Below are 21,892 nucleotides of genomic sequence, written 5' to 3'. Positions count from 1 at the left end.
CGTTGGCAGCCTTAATCGTCGTCGCTGCCGATGAGATGACTCTGCGTCCCATCGTGTTCAATTTCGTTCCCTCGTCGTCCGGCGGGGAGGTTGACGTAGAGGCCGAGGCCCCCCCCCCCGCAGAGACGACCGAGTCCGGGGTCGGCTGTGCCCGAAGGCACAAGGGAGCCACGTCCGGGACCCGGTACTTCTTCTCGTACCGATCCCTTCTCGCAGGCGTTGTGGATGGGTTTTTGGAGGAGGGCGAGACGCTCATCCCAGATTTCGTCCAGTAGAGGTACAGCGAGGACCGTCTTCCTCTTGGTCTTGCGCCGTTGATAAAGGAAACCTTCCTTCTTCTCTTCCGGGCAGAGCTGGAAAAGCTTGGATGCCCTGGCGATCATGGCATGAAACGATCCAATCTTGTCGGGCGGGGAAGCCCGGGGAGGAGGTGACGACCGGAGATCCTCGTTGTAAACCTCGTCGTCTGTGCCCGTCGCGGCCGTGTCAGTCCCTGTATCATCCCCACGGGTCATGGACAGGGAGGAGGGCTGAGCAGGGCGCGATGGTTGAAAAGGAGGTGGAGGATGAATCCTCTTAGGAGGAGGGCTCCCAGAAGGGCCTGGCTCAGGGTCCCCCGTCGGGAGAGGTTGGTGGTAACGGCAATCTCGTCCTTATCTCCGAGTATAAGGACTGTATAGCCAACAAAATGGCCGCCGAGTTGTCTTGTGGCACTGGTTGAGGGGATTCCGACGGGCGGTCAGGAGCCCCGTCGGTACCCTCGACGTTCTCGTCGTCTCCTACGTCGGGGTCCCTCCCGACGGGCTGGTCTTCCACGCCAACGCCGTGGCTTCAGACTTTGATCAGCTCCTCCTCAGAGGTTGAGGCCGAATCCACAACGACCTCCTGCCCCCCCTTTTTCTTCTCCGTCGGAGGTTTCACGGGGGTCCTGTCGATGGGCATGAAAGAGGACTCCCTCCGCGGTGGCAGGGAGACTCTGGGCCCCCCGAGGTCGCCACCACTGGTGTAGCCTCCACAGGCTGAGCCAGGGCCGCCGCGACTGTCTCGATCGAGGCCTTGGCCGGGTGGATCAAGGCTTTCACCACCTTAGGTGCGCTCACCGCCATTTCCTTGGGGGGAGGGTCACCGCCTTGCTCCCCCTCAGATGGGGCCTTCGAGCTCGACCGGGGTCTCTCCAGGAGCTTTGCCGGATGCTCGGCCTTCCTCTTACCCGAGCCAGAGCGTTGGCTCGTGGTTGATGGCGCCGGGGAGGATGCGCCCTGCCTGGAGCCCGTAGAGCCCGACCGTTCGGCGCTCCCGGTGCCAGCAGACTCGCAGTGCTTGGCCTTCTGTTGGACCCCCGTCGCCAGGGCGCCCTCAAAGGTCTTAGAAGACCGCTCGGACTTCTTCTTCTCGCCCGACGGGCTCTTCCCTTCCAGCCAGTTGGTGAGATGCAGATGGCGGTCCTTTATGGTCTGATCCGACATATTGCCGCAAAACGCACAGTCCTTCTCCACGTGCGCCTTGTCCTCATGCAGGCAGTAGAAGCAAAGGGAATGTTCGTCCTCCTTAAAGACATTCTGAAGCTGGCATCCAGGGCAGACCCTGAACAGCTTTCCGGGCGTCGAGCTTCCCTTCTCCTGGCCCATAATCGAGATGGGCCTGAGAAACTTCTGGAGTCCTCCAAAAGCGTGGCTTGACGAAATCTTCACCCTTGAGGGGCATAGAAGAATCCGACACGGGTCCCCGTTGATCGGATAAAGAAACGGTGGAGCTTGAGACTCTTTTGACCGAAAAAGAGAAATATTTTCCTAAGAAAAAGCGCGAAAAAAGCACTAAAGCTCGAGAGCAATAGCACGAGGATCCCAACACTTGAACGTGCGGTAAAATATGAAGATGGCTGCCAGAGGCGGGGCTTAGGGAGATGGCAGTCATTGGCTGTGGTCAGTATGACGCAGAGATCAGTGATTGGTTACTACTACGAAAGACAGATCAGAAACGAAACTTATACTGATTTTTCTTTACCGAGGATTCCCAGCCTGACGACGGGGAATATTCATGAGCATGTGAATCCATGCCAGACCCCATGCTGGAGAAAGTCTAGTTTGAACGACAGACTAGTACACGATCGCTAGCAAGAGCTAGAGAGGAAAATGAGGAAGAAAATCTTCCGCGGATGCAAGTGCGCCCAGTCCCAAACGAGCGGAGGAAAGGACTGATGGGCGATGCGTGGTGCGGAGCCGAGATGGGCGGGGTTGAGGCCGCGGGCCGGGCCCCGCACAAGGAAGAGGAAGAACATATTTTTGAAAAAAAAAATTGGATGCTTTTTACAAAGTGCTCCGGTCCCGTCCCACAGGACAGAGAGATGTCCCATAAGTATGGAGGAAAGGGGACGGGACGTAGGAGTACAGATTTTATGGTTATTTCTAGTGCTACTGTATTTGAAAACAAATAGGATTTCAAATTTGAAGGCGAGTAGTCTGATATGAAAGATCTACACATGCCCATTGTTTAGCATAATTGGTATTAGCAGGTGGGAATCGTTATTGACCTCTCAGCCACTAAGAATGTTTAAGAGTGCAGCCAATATCTAGTCATATTGACTGCATTCAGAACATTCTATTTTCAGAAGCGCAGGGAGAAGCAACAATACAATTTCTAGGAAAGATTGTATTTCAACAGGACACTTCATCTCGGGGAGTACCTTTTCTTGCTGCAACATGCTAATTAACACACAAATGAGAAAGAGAAAGAAAAACATTGGAAAAGGCTTTCACTTTCTCATAGAGAAACCATTTACTTTTACATGACACCTGATGCATGGTCATGTTAAAACTGTTCTGGTTGAACCAGGTTGAGTTTAAAATGCTCAACTTGAAGACAACAATGTTAAATACCACAAAATAAAATCACATTTAATTTACTAACTGAGTTTGTCTATTTAGTTTACCCAGTATTACAGCGTCAGCACACATTTCCTAAAACATATACTGCTACTACCATCATGCGTTAATAGGATTATAGACCATGGCATTGGGTCATTAGCATTTGGGATAATGACCCTCCTCGATAACTGACCCTCCCTCAGTCTATGAGGCTATATTATGTTGCGTTTCGGATGACCTTTACATTATCGCAGTGCAACTTTCTCCTGCTTGATTATCCGTTTGTCAGACTTTGGTGGATTTCAATATGTTTGTGGATTTTCCATTATAAAACATTGCCTTCTGTAATGAGGCCTTACATGATTGGAGCAGCAAGAAACTGACCACATTTGAATATTCATGACTATTTCCATCTGTGACCTCCCCCCATGTGCCAACGGGACAGCAGCTGCTACCTGATCCTGACCCTTGGGGCGGCTATATAATGCAGGATCACATGGGTGGAAGACAACCTCCAAGATGGAGTGATGGTATCGGAGGTTGAGACACTGCCCCCCCACAGCCCCTTCCCCTTGCGGGATGAATACCCGTTGCAACACTAATGGCCTATTGTCATTCTTCCCCTGCTCTCTCAAAGAAGAGTGCTGAATCTCTCTCATTCCAATCTACAGACAACTTTTAAACACTGACTTGTCCTCCAAATCTATTAGAGACATTCCTCCAATGTTTTCGTGCAAGTTAACTAAAAAGGACTACTGTTCCCAGAAACACCTTGGCAATGCGATGACGAGGGGGAGAGGAGGAATGCAGCGCAGGAGAAGCCACAGGCAGCACTCTAGTTGATGGGAGCACGCACCTGTGCCTGGGATATTTAAAACAGTCCCATCAGAGACCATTGTAGACAGATGGGAGAGGGTTGCTCCTCTCTGTGCGATCGACGGGTTGAAAGAAAGATGGTGGAGCCAACCGGCTCAAGTGCTGAGAAGAGGAAAGCTGCTTGAGGAAGACTACTTGTGACAGGAACGCCAGAAGCCAGTGCAGGGCTCCTGGGCGTTCGGCAGCAGAAGAAATCGGTGAGACACTTACTGGAAACCTATGCGAAGCAGAGAAGCCCAGATGGTCGCGTGGGAAGCACGGACGCAGAAAGCCAAGCTGCGCAAGGAAGAAATCACCCTAAGACTTATTGGGAGACTGGGAGAAGAACAAGGAACGCCATGAAGAACCAGTGAGTCCACCCTGGGACGAAGGGAACACTGGTTCGTATTGGCAAACACGTTGCATGCAAGTAATTGAACAGAACAGAAATGTGAAAGAAAGACGTTTATTAAGTTCGAAAGAGAGAAAGTGAAAGTGCATCAGCTAAAGGGTACCTTTGAAGTTTGCCCATGTCCAAATATATGGGATACATTACTCACCGTAATCATATTTCTGATGCTTGCAACTGCTTAGATTCACATGCTGTGCATAGGCCGACATCTAGTGGAAGCTGCAGAGTATTACAGTTGTTTTCAAAACTCGAAAAGGGACGTCAACAGGGCGTGCCAATTGGTCAGGGTGATCCCAGAGAGAACACTAACAAACACTAACAATTCAGAGCCTTCAAGAAAGGAACTCGGGAGGAATCAGTGATTCAAGCAGTTTCATAAAAACGGCTAATAAAGAAATGGGTCTAAAGTTAGTTGGAGGTTAGAAGTTAAAAAGAACAGACAAGACAAGTGAAGGTTTTTTAACATGCTTTAAATGATCAGGATTAGTCCCAGAAGTGCAGGAGTAATTCACTGCTTGCGTTAGCCACGGGGCAATTTCTGGCATATTGCTTTTCAAGGTCGCCATCCCCCTTGTCACCACCACTACTATATCATCCGGTATAAAGGTGGGAAAGGAAGGCCGCAACTGTGTGGGTCCCCCACATGGCGCAATGAAAGACATACATATAAGAAACTGTGGCAAGTCAGTATAAAACGGACAACGTGAACTAACCAATAAAGCTAAAGTGGTTAAATTACCAAGAGTAGACTTGTGAGCAACACACTAATGAGGCAATATGCCATGGACAGAATGATTTAGCCAGATGGGCTAATGCACTGTACTATCAAGAGAAGAAGTGCAGAAAAAAGCAAATGAATACAAGAAGCCCTGGCAGGAGAGTATACCAAGCAATTATAAGTGCACAAACAGCAGAAGCCTTGGCAAGAGAGTATACCAGGCAACTACAAATGTATGAATACAAGAGAGTAGAGAAATCCTGGCAGGAGAGCACACCAGGTATCCCGACAACTCAAAGGACATTATGTAAGATCTTTGGTATTTATCAAAAGAAACTTCTGTTTAAGAAAATGTGAAGAATGATCCAGGGTAAGAGAGACACCCTATGGAGTAAGGAGCAACATTCTCCAGAGACATTATGTTGTAGTTACTTGTTGCTTTGCCCATTTGAACATTTCTAAAACAATGAAGGTCAAAGACATTATCCTTTCCACTTTAAAATTCATTTCCTTAGAATGTGAGGGTCAGAAAAGTTCTTTCGACACAGGAAAGCTTTGTTTTGGACGTTCTAACACTGACAGATCCTTAGTTTTGCATTTAGGTAGGGAAACGCTTCTAGTGCAGAGACAGCAAAGTATTTTCCCAATCCCTTTTTATTGATCAACAAAAGTGTTTAAGCCAGAACCATGGCTAACTTGTGTCCGAGTTTGTCCTAACTCCTCACATTACACTTGGAACTGTAGGCGTTCCTCCAACCCTTTCCCTAGAAAACCAAGGGAAATTCTCCAACAGAAGAAGGGTACATCTTAATAAACAGTGATCAGGATGGGTTAACACAAATTGGGAGTTCTTCCAGGCATTAGTTGGCAAGATGTTCTTCAAATAATGAAGTTCAAAAACCTATCTGCACAAGTCCTTGTCTTTTCCAAGACAACCTATTCAAGAAAATAATGTTCAAGCAATTGTGCAAACAGAAGTCTCAAATTCCCAACTAACACTTGAGCTAAAACACAAGCGTTTTAAGGTTTCGACCAACACGCGAGTTCAAAACCTATTCTTGCAGTAGTCACTCCATAATCTTTCAAAATAATATTCCAAACAGTACCTTCTAGGAAGGCTTTTTGTTGGGATACTTGCAGACCTAACCCAGATAAAGTTAATAGTGCAGTCAGTGCCTATTTTTTTTTTAAAGTTCCTGCTTACCCGTGCTCATCCTACAGCATCCCCCTTCTGATCCTCTTTTCTTATTCCACGTCTATACCCATCTTCTTCCTCATCTTACTCCACTCATTCATTCTTCTCTTTTTAACTCCTGTTTCCCTGCTACTTTTAAGCATGCTCTTATTTCTCCCGATTCTAAACCCCTTAGCCCCCACCCTCGCCCGCCCTGACTTCTACTCCTGCTAATTTTCGCCCAATTTCAGTTCTTCCCTTTCTCTGTAAAATTCTTGAACGGGCTGAATATGCCCAGGTTGCTAGTTTCCAAAAATTGCAATTCTTTTCTACCACCTCTCAAATCTGGGTTTTGTCCTCATTCTACAGAGACGCCTCTTTTGCATGTCTCTCTCTTATCTCTGCTCGTCATTCTAAGCGCTCCTCTATATGACTTCTCGATCCATCTGCAGAATTCAATACTGTTGATCAAACTCTTATTTTCCCCCTTTTTTTTGGTTGCTGCTGGGTCTGTCCTTGAATGGTACAGCTCCTATCTTTCTCAGCGGTCAGACTAACTTTGGCCGAACACGCCTCTTCCTCATTTCCTCTCCTCTACAGTGTCATTCAGGGTTCTGTACGTGGTCCTCTTCTTTTCCCCCTCTACAATGCCCCACTCTCGGCTCTTATTTCTTTCTATTGTGTTTAAACGTACCCATGGCTTGGCTCATCCGCCTTGCTAGTCTCGTTCTATTCTCTCAGTCGGACTCTTCGATCACAGAATCTGCATCTTCTTACTGTCCCCCAAATCCCCCTGTGCTGCTTCCAGTTTCCTATCTTTTGTCCCTCTATCTATCCGCTCTTCTTCATCTCTTTGTATTTTTCAATCTAACTTGAAAGCTTTTCTTCTCTCTCCCCTTCTTTCTACTTAGTGACTTTGTTTCTCCCCTCCTTCTGATTTTAGTTGTTTTTTGCATTATCATGTAAATTGTAATAGCACTTTTGGCAAAAGGCACTTCATGAATTCGAGAGAAGAGGGGGGAGCGCAGAGCGCAAGAGAAGAGGGGGAAGAGAAGAGGGGGGAGCGCAGAGAGCGAGAGAAGAGGGGGAGCGCAGAGAGCGAGAGAAGAGGGGGGAGCGTGGAGAGCGAGAGAAGAGGGGGGAGCGTGGAGAGCGAGAGAAGAGGGGGGAGCGTGGAGAGCGAGAGAAGAGGGGGGAGCGTGGAGAGCGAGAGAAGAGGGGGGAGCGTGGAGAGCGAGAGAAGAGGGGGGAGCGAGAGCGAGAGAAGAGGGGGGAGCGCGGAGAGTGAGAGAAGAGGGGGGAGCGCAGAGAGAAGAGCAGGAGCGGAGAGCGAGAGAAGAGCGGAGAGAGAGAGAAGAGAGGATCGGAGAGTGAGAGAAGACAGAAGAGGGGCGAGGAGAGCGCAAAAAGAGGGGAGAGACGAGGGAAGCGAGAGAAGAATGCTTGCTTTAAACAGGTCTAATCACCAACAATCATTGACAATGACTCAAGCATGTCCCTTTGATGTCTGTTCAGGTACTGTGAACATATTCAAAAGACAGCTTCTAAGATACAAAGATAACACTGGAAACAATTAATACTATATATTATTAATGTGAAATGCTACAGTTCTCCAGAAAAACTCATGTTAGGAAAAGCCACTCTAGGCTCCTATCCGCTATGGATTGCTGTGTGTTGCAAACTATCATTCAGAATCTGCTATGGTTTCTGGTCCTCCCGCAAGACATTGCTCTCCCAACATTGTACATTTGCACTTTGTACTAAGCGTGATTGTTGGAAGTTGGAGTTGAGGGGGTGAAATGTTATAAAAACTGCCAAGAGAAAGCATTTCTAAATGCAAGTTATTTCTTGTGTCCTCTCTGCCAAGTGAGTGTTCTGCTCATCTTAGATCAAAGATTACATTCGACTACAAGGCTTACGAAATGGTTACAGTTGAACAGAATTCTTAAAATTCATTAACAATTTAACCAAAATATAAAATAAGAATTAGTTTTAAGAGTATCCAAGGGAACATCGAAAACTTACCAGAAGTGCTGCCACTTTCCTTGGTTTGCATGGCACTTGTAGGCGGTGGTTGAGGAAGCGCCTGGACTTTCTGCTCTGGAGCACTGCTATTAGTTGGGGCATTCTTATTCCACAGGTTAACATTTCTGCTGTTGTATTTATTGGGGTCGCCCCAGGCAGCTGTCCCATCATCAATCTCCATTTTGCGCCGGATTGATTCCGGTGACGGCTCCTCCCATCCAGTGGGCTCCTCTTCCTTGGTCGAAGTTGGTATTGGTCCACCCAACCAGCCTGAAGGTTTAGTGCTGGCAGGTGGTGCTCCCCAAGAACCTCCTTTGTCCTGGTGCTTGTTCCATTCTTGGAGGTTGCTTGGCTTGGATGAATCCTCCCACCCTTGAGATTGGCAAGGCTTAGAAGGCTCCGATCCCCAACCCTTAGATTGGCTGACTGTTGTAGGTTCACCTCCCCATCCTTGTGATTGACCAACCTTCGTAACCTCAGAACCCCAGCCCTGTGATTGGTCAACTTTGGCAGGGTCACCACCCCATCCTTGGGGCTGACAAACCTTGCCTGGTTCATTCGCCCATCCATGAGGCTGACAAACCTTGGTTTGTTCATCGCACCACCCCTGGGGCTGACCAGCTTTTGTAGATTCTCCACCCCACCCCTGCGACTGACTGACCTTAGCAGGTTCACCGCCCCACCTCTGGGGCTGACCAACCTTAGATTCACTGCCCCAACCATGGGACTGATTGCCCTTTGCTGGGTCACCCCAACCCGAAGTGTTACTTGGATTTTGATTATTACTGCTTCCCCAGTTAGAGTTAGACCGACTTGGTTCACTCCAACCAGATGGTGATTTGTCACTGCCACTACCCACTGAGCTTGGTTTCTGAGACTCCCCCCAATGGTTACTTCTAGAGTTCTCTCCCCAGCTGTCAACAGCTGAAGAACCCCACCCTTGGTTTGGCTTCGGTCCGTCAGTCCATCCCTGTTTGACCTTTTGTGCATCATTCCACATAGCTTTGTCCTCTTTACCATTTCCCCATGATTGATTGCCCTTGGACATTCCTGTAGTAGCAGCAGAAGTAGTATCCTCTTCCCACCCACCCTGGCTGGCTGAGCCTTTGGTGTCCCTCCAACTTGTAGCAGACTTTGGATCCCCCCACCCAGGTGCTGATGAGGTATCATTGCTACTAGGGTTAGGTCTTTCTACCCATCCCCCTGAGTTAGGTGCTGTAGCAGCGCCACACCAGGCCTCTGTCCCAATGTCAGTCTTTTTCTCTATTCTAGGAGAAGCAGCTTCAGTATCCCAGGCAGTGTTCTGTTTTATTGGAGTTTGTCCCCAGCCAGAGTTGCATAGGACCCGGGGATCGAGATCTACTCTATTTACAATACTTTGGAGCAATGTTTGCTGGTCAGCTGTCCTTTTATCTTGGCTTGACCCATCTTCAGTCTCTTTCTCATGTTGACTACCTGTGCTGCTCTCTGTACTGCCTTGACTCCCACCATGTTCCGTACCTTTGGCCCATACATTGTTCTGCTCATTTCCCCGCATGTCTGCAGAGCTCTGGCTGTTTCCATCATCCTCCGCTTCAGTGGACTTCCAGCCATTTGTTAGCTTCCTACCCTTCGTGCCATTTGCACCATCCATGGAATGCTGATTGTTAGGCAGTTTGCTCCATTCCCCATTGGTTACAGTAGTGCCAGTGTTTTGTGCAGGATTTCCCCAACTTCTTCGACCTCCACCGGAGCTAACTCCGTTTCCAGTACCCCAATGCATCATTTGGGGGCTGGAAGAGACTTGCTCCCATGAACCACTTTTGTCGCCATTGGCTTTCTGGTTCATTACGCAGGGCCCGTTCATGCTAGGCTGCATTAAAGTTGCATTCACAGTGTCACTATTAGCTTGCCCATTAGGGACTGAACATTTGTCTACAGGGTAATGAGAGCTGGAAATGTTCCTTGTAGTACCATAAGATGCGCCGTTTTTTGCCTCACCATTGCATAGGTGAGGATTGGAAGTGCCATTGGAAAGTGAAGGGGAGGGAAATGCAGAATGATTCATGCCATTTGAGCGCCACGAACCATGTCCAGGGGTCTTAGGCAGCTCGTTTATCTGCATGGAACCAGCAGAGTTTGGTAAACTAGAGGTCATAATGTTAGTAGTGTTATTTGGTCCAGTTATTTCAGTGTTAAGGTTTTGAGATTCCCCTGAAACCTTCCTTGTACCATTTACTTCTGAGTGGCAAGACTCCTGAAGGCTTCCCCAGGAGCCATGGGTGGAACCGCCCACCTTAGAGTTAATACTCTGATTGTTAGGCACTGGACCGATGTTACTGGACTGCATCATTGTGCCGGAATTATTTCCACCAATAGGCCCGTTTGAGGAATGTCCATTGCTCTCCGAAACAGGCCAGGCACCGTGGTTACCATTAGAATTCAAAGTGCTTGGATTTAACCCTCCTTTTGCTGAAGAGCCGACGGTGCCCCAAGCATTAATCCTGTTGTGCCTGCGTTCAGATTTGCTATCAGGACCGTCGACAGAAGCTTGAGATGTGCTTAGGATTGCACCATGGGAGACACCCCATGGGCCATTAATACTTCCGTTGCCCACATTATTGCTGTTGCTACCAACCATGAACTTGCTCGGAGGACCATAACCGATGTTGTTCCGGCTGCCATCAATTTCACCCATTGTACTCCCTGAAGCCATAATGTGGAGGTTCTTTTCAGACCCAGAGGGTGAACCAGAGTCAGTATCCATACATTCTGAAGCTAGATCTTGGTCACTGCCTGTGATTGATGGCCAGGCCTCTTTGTCAGAACCGTCTACAATAACATTGTCCCAATTTGTGCTGGAGTCACTGTTGGAAGAGACCGGTCCCCAGTGCGAATTGTCATAGTGGGATCCTAGACCGTTGTGGTTCAGATCTAGGAGGGAGAAAAAGAACTGTAAGATAACTCTACAAGGTATTGTACAGAAATATTAAGACAAAAATGACTTCAAGATAATGTGAACAATAATTTAAATGGGACCTGAGGCAAGAAACCATAACATTTCACACTTCAGACAGCAACACAGTGTTCTATAATGAATGATAGCAAGGATATTGGTATTTCCATAATGTCACTTCGAATTGAGCTTGTGAAATAACACCCTCTGGATAGATTAATGGTAACTGAATAGAAAAACAAAAAACATTTCTCGGAATGCAATAAATCCAGTTAAGTTGCAGAACCAGATCTATTTTTCTGACTGGATTGTGCACTAGCACCCAGTGGTGATGACGAGCCAGATAGTTGTTAATTGCTTGGACTTCAGCCTTCCCTCATGGTATGGGACGGGAATCCAAGCCCTCTGATGTCCTAGGTGCCCCACCAGCTTTTATCAGTCTACCCGCATGGCCCACCCAAAGCTCAGCTTCACACCTTCCGTACTTACTATGGGCCAGTCGATGAACGCTACCACATCCCTCTCATCTTGCCCATCCCCAGCACTTACAAGCTGTCAACTGTCTAGCTGCATGCCAACGTCACTTCGCTGATTACTACCATGAAATGGAGAAGGGGCGAAGGGGTCAATCGACTAAACAATTCACCAGGTCGGTGGACATCTTTTTTGGTGGTTTTTAAATAATAAATGTAAATTTGAAAAACAGCTATCAAACTGTTTCTAAACTTAAAAATAAGGCACTTAACATCACAGACAATATGCTAGGGTCTGAATAGCTGAAGGCCCCACACAGTCCTGCTTTCTCAATCAGTGACAGGCCAGAAACCGTGTTACATGGTAATACTCTTTTCTAGCCTTTAGCTTTGTTTTTCGCGCAGTTACCACTCAAGAAAGCACACCTGTGCAGAGCTTATGACATAGGCCAGGACAAGCATCTTGGATGCCAGAAAAACCTGTTGCCACTGTGCAAAGCAAGAACAAGCTCTTCCGGACTAGGAAAAAACATTAGGCCAACCTTTGTGCCAATAGTAAGAGCTGCATATTTTGCAGATATCATGCCCCTTCTCCTGCCTGCTGTAAATCCAGAGTACTGCACATTTCTTTCAGAGCCCAGTACTGAAAGTTCATTACGCACAAATGAGCATGCACTTGGCCACTGCCAATACTGTGCAGAACCAACCAGAACGTTCTACAAGCAGAAACTCAATCACATATACTTACAAAAAAGAAAAAAAAACGAGAGCCCAGGCTAAGACTTTTGGCAAATTAACCCATATATAGCAAAATGTAAATTTAACAGGCAAAATAAGTATTGTCCTCCATTTAGAAAAGGATTTTGACAAAGGCAACACGAAGCATAGGTTGGTGGAAACATACAAAAATATTACAATTTTAAAAATGTATAACTTTACATTATAGCATGGTTTCCTATCAGCAGCTTATCAGGAAAAGTTGGAATGTGGGCTCTGCAAGCCAGCGCATGCCAGCTATACTGGTCTCTCCTCCTCTTAGCCTCTACAATTCAAACCAAACATGAACACAATTCGAGCCCGTGCAGTGGTACAAAATGTCTTTCCCGATTCTTGTCCCAGTCTCCTTCCTAGTGGGAAATACTCATCACAGCCACAAGGTTAATCTAAAGATGTCTAGTATCTCCCAACCTTGTGGCCATCTAAGGTACACTGATACACTGGCACAGAGAAAGATGCACTTTGGAAGAAGACATGGAAAAGCTCTGCGATAGGAAGACCCAGCAGAGGCTTCCATTTCACCGCCCACACAAACTCTGACAGCCAGTACCAGCGTGCTCTATTATGTGTAAGTGACCTTTGGCTCAGGAGGAACATAATGGGTGGCAGTCAGCTACCACCCAAGAGCCTGCTTGTGCCACTAACTATTCAATCACCTTTGCCAATTAGAAAAACACTAGTTACTTAAAATGTACAATTTTTAGGCTAACTTGAAGGAAGTCTGATCCATGAAAATCTGATTCCATGTTTTCTAAGAATACCAGTATTACAGTGACTACACTAAAAGATTACAAATACGTTGATCAGATGTGGCTGATGCAGTGGTCTGGTGGTGTAAGGCAAATTAATTCAGTGTGTGAGGTAGTGTCCATAGACGACATGGGCAATACTTCGGCAAATCTCATGAGGGGTGATTCACCCATCTTTAAACCAGGCTTCAGGGAATATACAATGGAAGAAGTTAGCAAATATGGGGCGAAGCAGGGAGGGTGTCTCAGCAGGGGTAGTACGAGACCTGGATCACAATGTGGGTGATACATGGCCCGATTTCGGCAGTGGTTGGGCTAATGTCTCCCTGGAGTAATGCAGGAAGAGTTATGTATTCATCTATCCTTGCAGGTAGGATAGCATAGTGCAATATAAGGCAGCTTGGAGCGTTAGAAGTAAAAACCTAGCAACTCAAAGCCATACCATTAGAAATCTCTGCAGTCAAATGTAAAGGGGAAAGCAAATGAAAATCTGGCCTTGCAGAACATAAGAGTGAGCGCAGGTTCAAAATAAATTGGCTTGTTGCCTCCAAGAAGGAGCTCTATAAAAGAATTTCCTCACCAAAAGAAATTTCACTAAAGAACTCTTCAGCTTATTACGCACCCTTGATACTGCCCATTGCAGAACGACTAGCCCCCCTGCCTCTGTGGACTGGTGTAATAAAAGTAGGACTCATTTCGATAAAAAAAACACCAAGATTAGGGATAATATCAGAGCTAAATAACCCCTTGGGGCCCTCTGCTGGGCCACGCACATTTTAATACTGCAATTTGCTTTCTCCGATGTGTCCATCAATGAAGTCTCCAAAGTTATACAGGAGCTCAAAGCCATTAACTGTGCCAATGACGTGTGTCATGGCAAAGTCATTAAAGTATGTGCCCCACTTTTGGTTCAGGGCATTACTGCTATAGTCAATGAGACCTTTATACTGGCCTTATACCAGGTTCTCTGAAAGAGACCTGCCTAAACCTGCATCTTAAAAAAGGCCTCAATGGAGCCTTCCGACTGGTAATTATCAACCTATTACCAGTGTCAGGTTCCTCCTCAAAATCCTGGACAGAATTGCCTACTTACAGTTACAGCACTTTGTCGTCATTACCCATAACCTGCTGGGTTCTCACTGTTAGAAAAGATTTATAGCACCTTTCGCTCCATTTTTATGGACTCCCAAATGTTTTGCTTTTATTTTTTAATCTGACCTGCTCTTTTTGCAGTGCAGTGAAGCCTCCAGCTTCACTACACTGGCTTTTGCTCATTTGTCACGGGGAAGCTGGCATGTTCTTCAGGCTGTCAGTACTGGGAAACATGGATTCCCTTAGTCTTGTTACTTTGTTGAAACGTATGGTAACTTCTGATCACTGTACAATGCATCACAATGGCGTACACTTTGTTTTGCCCTACAGTAACACTTACAGGATTTTTGGTTACTTAAGGTGTTCTAAGGGACAAGATGGTGGCAGCAGTTCCCTTTAGCTATTTTCTAGTGTATTTTACTTTAGCCTTACCACGCTTGGCTACCTACTGTGGCTAGTGGCCAAACAGTCATGCCACGAGGTTCGTCGTTTGTCCCTAGGCCATCTTTTCTCTCACCAGAAAGGAACATTCTTATATGGACTGCCAGTGTCTGTGAAAGCAGAGGATTTTCGTGGGTTATTGCAGGGCCATGTGCGTTTGTTGCCAGGAAGTGGGTTGGGACCGTCTGGTCCCAATTTACAAACTGGTTTCAGTGTCTGAATGGTATGCATGAGCTGTGCCACCACCTTGCACTATGTAAACCACTGTGGTACCTTGTATTATGTAACCTAAGCTTAAGGTTTTCTTGTACCGCTTGCGCCCAGTTACCTTCGGGTTCAGTGCGCCATACAAATAATAAAAAAACCAGTGGCCCCGACGGGACCTGCAGAGGAGGGAGGTGGGTCAGAGTTTCGGCTCTTAACCGCTATTTGAATAAGACGACCTCTGCACACATTCTTCAGAGATCCTGGAAGAAACCTGAAGGAGCCAAGTATCCTGTCCAGCTGCAAGACGTGTAAGGAGACCTTGGACCTGTTGGAAGAAGGCCCGGCAACCAATTTCCGAAAATCACCTACAGGACAGCAGCAGAAGTCCTGTGAAGGAGCTGCGACCCTTGGAGTGGGGGTAACATATATTCTCGATGTCCACTCAGAGTCCTGCGAAGAAAAGCCATCGGAAGTGTCCATGGATAAAGCAGTGGCTGCCCAACTCAGAGTATGGGCTACCGTGCTGCAGACGTTGCTGTTCTGTGTTGAGGCCTGTAACTCTGGGGATCGACAGCGTGTGCTAACGGACTCATGTCTGCCAAATTTTGTGGATTCAGCATCAAGGGGACCCGAGATAGGAGGCAAAGTCGGACCGAAACAAGTGTGTTCCCCTGCGTCACTGTGCATCGGTGGCCGCAGTCCAACAGCACTTTCCTGCATCCAGTGCTGTGCTGAGACGGGCCCTGCAGAGTTCTCCTGCATTCGCCAACCTAAAGACCTTGCACCAGCATTTTTCGCTGACTGTAGAAGAGCTTGAACCTGCAACCCCCGGGCATCAAAGATTGTAGCAGAAAGTGGGAGAAGCGAACTTGGACCCTCTTCTGTAGACATTCCAAGTACTAAGGCATTGGAGTACGGGGGTGAGTTGTAACAATACTTACATGAACCTCTCACTACCTTTAAAAGTTTGGTAACTTTTGAAATGTTTTATAACAGTTTGGCTTTGCCATTGCCTGATAGAGCAAGCATTCCAAAAGTGGGGGGGACACTTATCTTGAATATCTTGGTCTCTACCTCTTGGAGGTCTTCATTGGACCCCAGGAGCCTTCCTCTCATTTGTTCCCGTCTCACAAAACTGTATGGTACTTTTGTGAACTTTTTGACACAAGGCCTCATACATCTTGGGGATGGACTTCTGAGTTAGTCTTCTATCTCTGCGGACCTGTAGTGCTGCATTCCTTTGCAGGGGTTTATGTATTTTGCCCTATTGCAGTGATTGTATATATGTACCTTATATTTAGTCCTGTGATAATATTGCATGCTAGTAGTCATTGTTCACAGTGTTATACGGCCATACATAAATATTTTTTAAACTGATTGTCTAAGTATGTTCCTTTACTTTTCACTGTGTACACTCACTGAGGGCCCCTTACAGACTCACCACCTCTTCAGAATTAGAATTGACCACTCACCTTGCTACCTTGAACTGGTTTGGCTACAGCTCCCAGAGTTGCCCCTGTCACTGAATTAGGTTGGCCTTCAATACATCTGTCCACCAGGCCAGAGTATAGAAAATCAGTCAACACAGTCAGGTTTTCGACCAGCACACAACACAGAAACTTTAATTATGGACATTTAGTCTGGCATATTATACATCTTCGAAGCAAGTAAAACAGGCCTGCTGATGTTTTTGGATCGCTCAGCTGGGTTTGATCATGACATCTTATTGTCGTGACTAAGTATCTGAATCCGGATCACTGCGCCATCAGCTAGATTAGCTCCTTTCTGTGAGGACGGTCAGCTTCAGTGGTGCTGTGTCAGTACTCATCCTATTCCCATAGGATTACGCAGGGAATTCCCCAGGGAGTATGCATGCCCCCCTCTTCCCTAAACTATGACATGCATTACTCTCCGTAATAGCATTCCTGATGATTGTTTCTGCTTAGATTCACATGCTGTGCATATAGTACGACATCTAGTAGAAATTGCGGAGTACTGCATCTTTCTTTCGAAAATCGAAAGGGGAGTCAACATGGGCTTGACTAACACTACCCCTAACATGACGTGTAGTGTACCCAAACTCCCTCATGCGTCAAGGTCCCTCTGGTTGTGTTTTTTCTACCGTGAGGGAGCCTTATAGTCAGAGTGAGCGAGTACAGAAGAGAGAAGGTGTAAGAGATCTATGATTCTTCTACTCCACAAAAGGAGGAAGGGTGGGGGCCTGTGAATCAAAGCAGATGCAATCATCAGAAATGCTATTACGGTGAGTAACACAGGTCTTCCGATGCTTGTTAATCTGCTTAAAATCACATGCTGTGCATAGACTAGCAAGCAGGACCAAGAGATGGTGGTGGGATGTGTGAAGGAACAGCAGCAAAGAGATGTCTTAGCACCGCTTTTCCCACCCGAGAATAAGACCTAGACTGTGTATCTAGGCAGTAGTGTTGTGTAAAGGTGTGTACAGAACTCCAGATTGCTGCCTTGCAAATGGAATCAAGAGGAACATGTGTAATGAATGCTATGGTAGCCTCTGTGCCCTGAGTAGAGTAGTGTGCTCTAGGCGTGAAGGGTAGATTTCTCTTGGCAAGAGTGTAACAGTGTGATGCAGTTTACGATCCACTTGGAGATAGCGAATTTAGAGACTGGGTCCTCTTCTCTACCATCTGCCACTGAAATGAAGAACTGGTAGGTTTTTCTTAGTGGCTTTGTCTTTTCCAGATAGTAGATAACCGCTCTCCTTACATCCAGTGTGTGGAGGCTTCTTTCCGCCATGTTAGTGGGGTTCAGGAAAAAGGTGTACGCCGAAAGCGCGGCTAAGTGAACGTTGAGAGAATTGAAAACCAGTCCTGAATCTAACAGGTGAGTTAGGTAAAGGATGATATCGTTAGGTGAACATTCAATAGGATTGATGCCCTTGCCATTACACCAGATGACAAAGCGCTTCCATTTGCTGGAGTAGCAATGCCTGGTGTTAGGTTTCCATGCCTCTCCGAGTAGGTCTATGCACCTTTGAGGGAGTTGGAAGTGCCCGAACTATATGACCTCAGGAGCTAAGTTTGGAGGCATGGATGTAGTTGCCCCTCCCCCCCCCTTGTCTTGAAACAGCATGTTATACAGACACAGCAGCTTCCTGGGAGGCGAGACTGACATTGCCATGAGATGGGAGAATCAAGGCTGGCGGGCCCACATAGGGGCCACCAAAATCATCCCGACTGGCACTTGGTGCATCTTGTGTGCTATTCTGTTGAGCAGCGGAATCTGGGCGTAGACACATTTCCCGGACCATGTTATCCAAAGATCATTCCCCTTGGATCGGTTTTGAGGGTACCTGCAAGGGCAATCTGGGCATTTAGTGTTCTCCGGAGTGGTGAATAAGTCGATTTTTGAGAAGCCCCATTCTGCGAAGACGTTGAATACAATGTCCTCCTGTAGCTGCCACTTGTGCTCTATGGGTAGGGGGAAGTCTCTGCTGAGCAAGTCCGCCTGAAAATTGAGTTCCCCTGGAACATGTTGTGAAAGGAGGAACATTTTGTGTTTGAGAGCCCACTTCCATATGTTCTGGGACAGTTTAGACAGCCCTAGAGAGTGAGTACCCCCTGGTTTAAGTAATATATGGCTGAGTACTGTCCGTGATAACTAGAACGGTCTTCCCCTGGGAGGTGTGTCTGGAAGGCCTTCAGGGCCTTCAACACTGCTAGCAGTTCAAACAGGTTGATGTGATTGGATGCTACCGCTGGGGACCACATGCCGTGCGCCGGCTGTTCAAGGAGGTGAGCCCCTATCCCGTCAGAGATGAGTGTGTGGTGAGAGTGGCTCCTACTGCAGGAGTGGTGAAGGTTTTCCCCTGCAGAAGGTTTTCCCTTGACCACCACTGCAGAGACTGAACGGGGGATGCCGAGACGAACACTAGATCTTGCCACTGGCTGCTGGCCTGACACCATTGGCTCGAGAGCCACTCTTGCATGGGGCGCATGCGCCGACGAGTGTGAGGAACTAGGTAGACGCAGGAAGCCATCATCCCCAACAAATGCATGGCTTTGCGTACAGTCACCTGGTGACTGGCTACATAGTGAGGGATCTGTACAGCATGTTTTGAACACTCTCGGAGGGGAAAGACAAGGCCATCTTTGGTCTGGATTAGAGCCCCCAGAAACTGTATGACTTGACTGGAGTCTACACTGGATTTTTTCTCGTTGAGAAACCTAGGTTGTAGAGGAGATCTACTGTCCTCTGGGTATTTGTATGGCATGTTCCGTGCGAATCCCAAGTTATGAGCCAGTCCTCGAGGTAAGGATAGACTGGAATGGACTGTGCACTGGCAACATTGAAATGTCAAAGTATGCATCTTTCATGTCCAATGTGGCCATGTAATCCCCGCTGCTGGAGCAGTGGGATTACCTCCTGCAGTGTTGTCATCCTGAATTTTTGAGGTTTGACATACTTGTTTCCCGGGTGCAGGTCTAAAACAGGGCGATCTTTTAGGTATAAGGAAGTACACTCAAGTACCCTGGTTTACCTGGAGAATGGGGGCGACTTCTATGGTACCCTTTTCCAGCAGGACCTGAACAACTACCAGCAGGATGCACAGGTGTTCCGCTGAAAGGTGACTGCACCTGAACCGTATTGTCCTTGGGGAGAGCGGGAAAGATTGTTGAGTTAGAGCCTACACACATTGGTGGAAGGATTTAGCCATGATCTGGCTAAGCGAGTTTAGTGTTTCGTGTTCTTTCATTGCCGTCTCCAAGGCATCATCAACAGCCTTCCCAAAAAGGCTGGAGTCCTCCACTGGCTTGTTGATCAGCAAAGCCTGAGTTTCGGGTTTAAAGCTGGAGTTCTTTAACCAGGCGTATCTTAAGTAAGGCAGATGCAGTGACTCGTTTACACAGGGCATAAAGCTTTTTACAATCTTTGTCCGGAGGGGCTTCTGACGAAGACAGTAGAACCCCCGCCCTCTTCTGAGTGGTAGTGACCACCAAGGAATATGACCCCTTATGTAGAGTGGGTCGGAAGGTGATGGGCAGAATCATTTTTCAACCTGGGAGTTGACCGCCCGTGTGAGAGACGGGGACAGCAAGGAAGGGGCCAGGCGCCTCTTTATAGAGTTTAACAGTGCAATGGCTTGACTAGTCGGAGCCTTCTCCTTGAGATTATCATCCACGAAGTCAGAGTCTGGAGCTGCCTCATGTGTTGCAATTGGGAAATGATCAGCTGCTCTTTTTAAAATAGCGTTAAACCTCTGGTCAACAGGCGACAAATCCCTCTGTGGAGGAGAAGGGTCATCTAGGCAGATGATGTCCGGGTCAAGGGTATGAGTTGGTGATAGCCAAGGGCCCAGATCCTCTGAACCCTTTCTGGGTCTTGATCAGCCGTGTCTTGTGCAAAAGGATTAAGGTCTTCATAAGTATCCTCCTGTGTCAGGTCCTCTGGGACATCCAAGATATCTTCCTGGTGTCCCTGTGCACAGATGGGTAATTTCTGCAGTTGTAAGGAATGGGGAAGGAGTCCTCTTTCCTGGGTCTTTTTGCTGTAATGTACCCGTCTGAAAAGTCAATAAACTGGGCCATTTTGTGATATATATGATATTTCTAGCGCGGCTATACACAAGTGTTTCAAGGCGCGACGAGGCAAGGGAGGGGGAATAGAGGGAAGACCGAGACAACGATCTTACTAGGCCAGGTGACATTGAGATTGCACAAGTGCAGGGGAGGGGGAAAGTGCAGTACATGGGGATCAACTGTAAAATTAAATAAAAACAAATAAAAAGTGCGTCCAGCTGGTGGCAAGTGCAAGGGTAAGTGCAGACAAGTGTCAAGTGCAGATAGGGGACTGTAGGGATACAGAAACAGCCCCCACGTGCAAGGGTTGCCAGGGGGGCAATGCAGGTGTGGAACTGGCGGGGAGGGGACCTGAGCCCGAGATCAGAGGGTAGCCAGGTGAACAAGTGCAGTTTCAGTTTCAGCCATGGGTTCAGCAGGGGAGAGGCAGAGAGAAAGAAGCAAAGAGGAAGGTCTTGCGGTGCTTCCAGAACCAGAGATGGTTCTCCTCAAGTTTCAGAGAGGCAGGGAGGCTGTTCCAGAGGGAGGCCCCAGCCTAACAAAGATCTACCACCAACTCGTTGCTTGGAGAAGCAACTGATCCTGAGGGAGTTGGAGGCGGATGAGTGAAGAGCTCCAGAAGGAAGATACTTACGAAGAGCTAGTTGAAGGTATTGAGGCCCCAGAAGACCTTGTGGACAATGCAGAGGGTTTTGAATTTAATCCTCGCATCCACTGGGAGCCAGTGCAGAGATTTCAGTACTGGAGAGATACGATCCCTGGGCTTGAGGCCAAGGTCAACTCTGCCAGTCCTGTTTTGGATGAGTTTCAGAGGGCGGAGAGTAGAGGCAGGCAGATTTAGAAAGAGGCTGTTGCAGTAGTCCAGCCTAGAGAGAACCAGAGATCTGGAGAGAGTGAGCTTCTGGGGGAAGGAGAGGAAAGGAAGAATACCTCTGAGGAGGGCTAAGGGAGGCCGGCCAGAGTGACAATCTCAGTCTTACTGGCATTAAGGCAGAGATCATTGGCGGCACAATACTCCTGGATAGCAGACAGTCAGAAATGAGAGAAGGAGAAGAGGTGGCTGAAGAGAGCCTGAAAATGAGCTGCGCGTCATCCGCATACCACTGAAAGATGGGGCAGAGAGCGGCAATGCGGTGGGCAAGAAGTGCCAGTTATTGGTTTAACAGCCAGGGTCAGGTTAGACCCCTGGTGAACACCACAGCTAGAGGGAGATAGAGGAGAGGAGAGGAGGGACCCAAGTTGGACCTGGGAGGGTCGATCGGAGAGGAAAGAGGTCAGACAAGCCAGGGCCGGATCGGCGATACCCAGGTTATCACAGAGACGGTTGAGCAGGATGGCATGGTTGACCGTGTCAAAGGCAGAAGCGAGATCAAGCAAGATGCGGACACAGGGGGTACTGGAATCCATGTATTGCTCAAACCTCTCCCTAGTCCATAGGGAAGAGGCACCCGTGTCCAGAGGTGGAAAAGGTTGCCCACGAGGGGGAGATTTTCCCAATAAGGCCTTAGCGAGAGTCTGCGGGCTTCAGAATACTCCTCTTGACGAGAGGGAGTGCCCTTGTGCTTTGTGGACACTAAAACAAAAGCGGCAAGGCTTTCGCAATTTTTCGGTGGTT

General features: G+C 47.7%; 1 protein-coding gene across 3 annotated transcripts in view; it reads right to left on the bottom strand.

The window, feature by feature from the left end:
- The window catches only part of TNRC6A (trinucleotide repeat containing adaptor 6A), an 853,894-nt gene that overhangs the window by 479,939 nt on the left and 352,063 nt on the right, over positions 1–21,892 (bottom strand). For all 3 annotated transcript variants that reach the window (XM_069647380.1, XM_069647382.1, XM_069647381.1), the window contains one exon: positions 8,049–10,961. In XM_069647380.1, coding sequence (XP_069503481.1) covers positions 8,049–10,961 — 2,913 coding nt within the window. The remainder of the gene's footprint in view (positions 1–8,048; positions 10,962–21,892) is intronic.

Source organism: Ambystoma mexicanum, chromosome 2q, assembly GCF_040938575.1.
Source record: "Ambystoma mexicanum isolate Mex_15411 chromosome 2q, UKY_AmexF1_1, whole genome shotgun sequence".
In the NCBI taxonomy this organism is placed as follows: Eukaryota; Metazoa; Chordata; class Amphibia; order Caudata; family Ambystomatidae; genus Ambystoma; species Ambystoma mexicanum.
The sequence above is the reverse complement of the archived record's forward strand: the minus strand, read 5'-3'. Positions and strand labels throughout refer to the sequence as shown.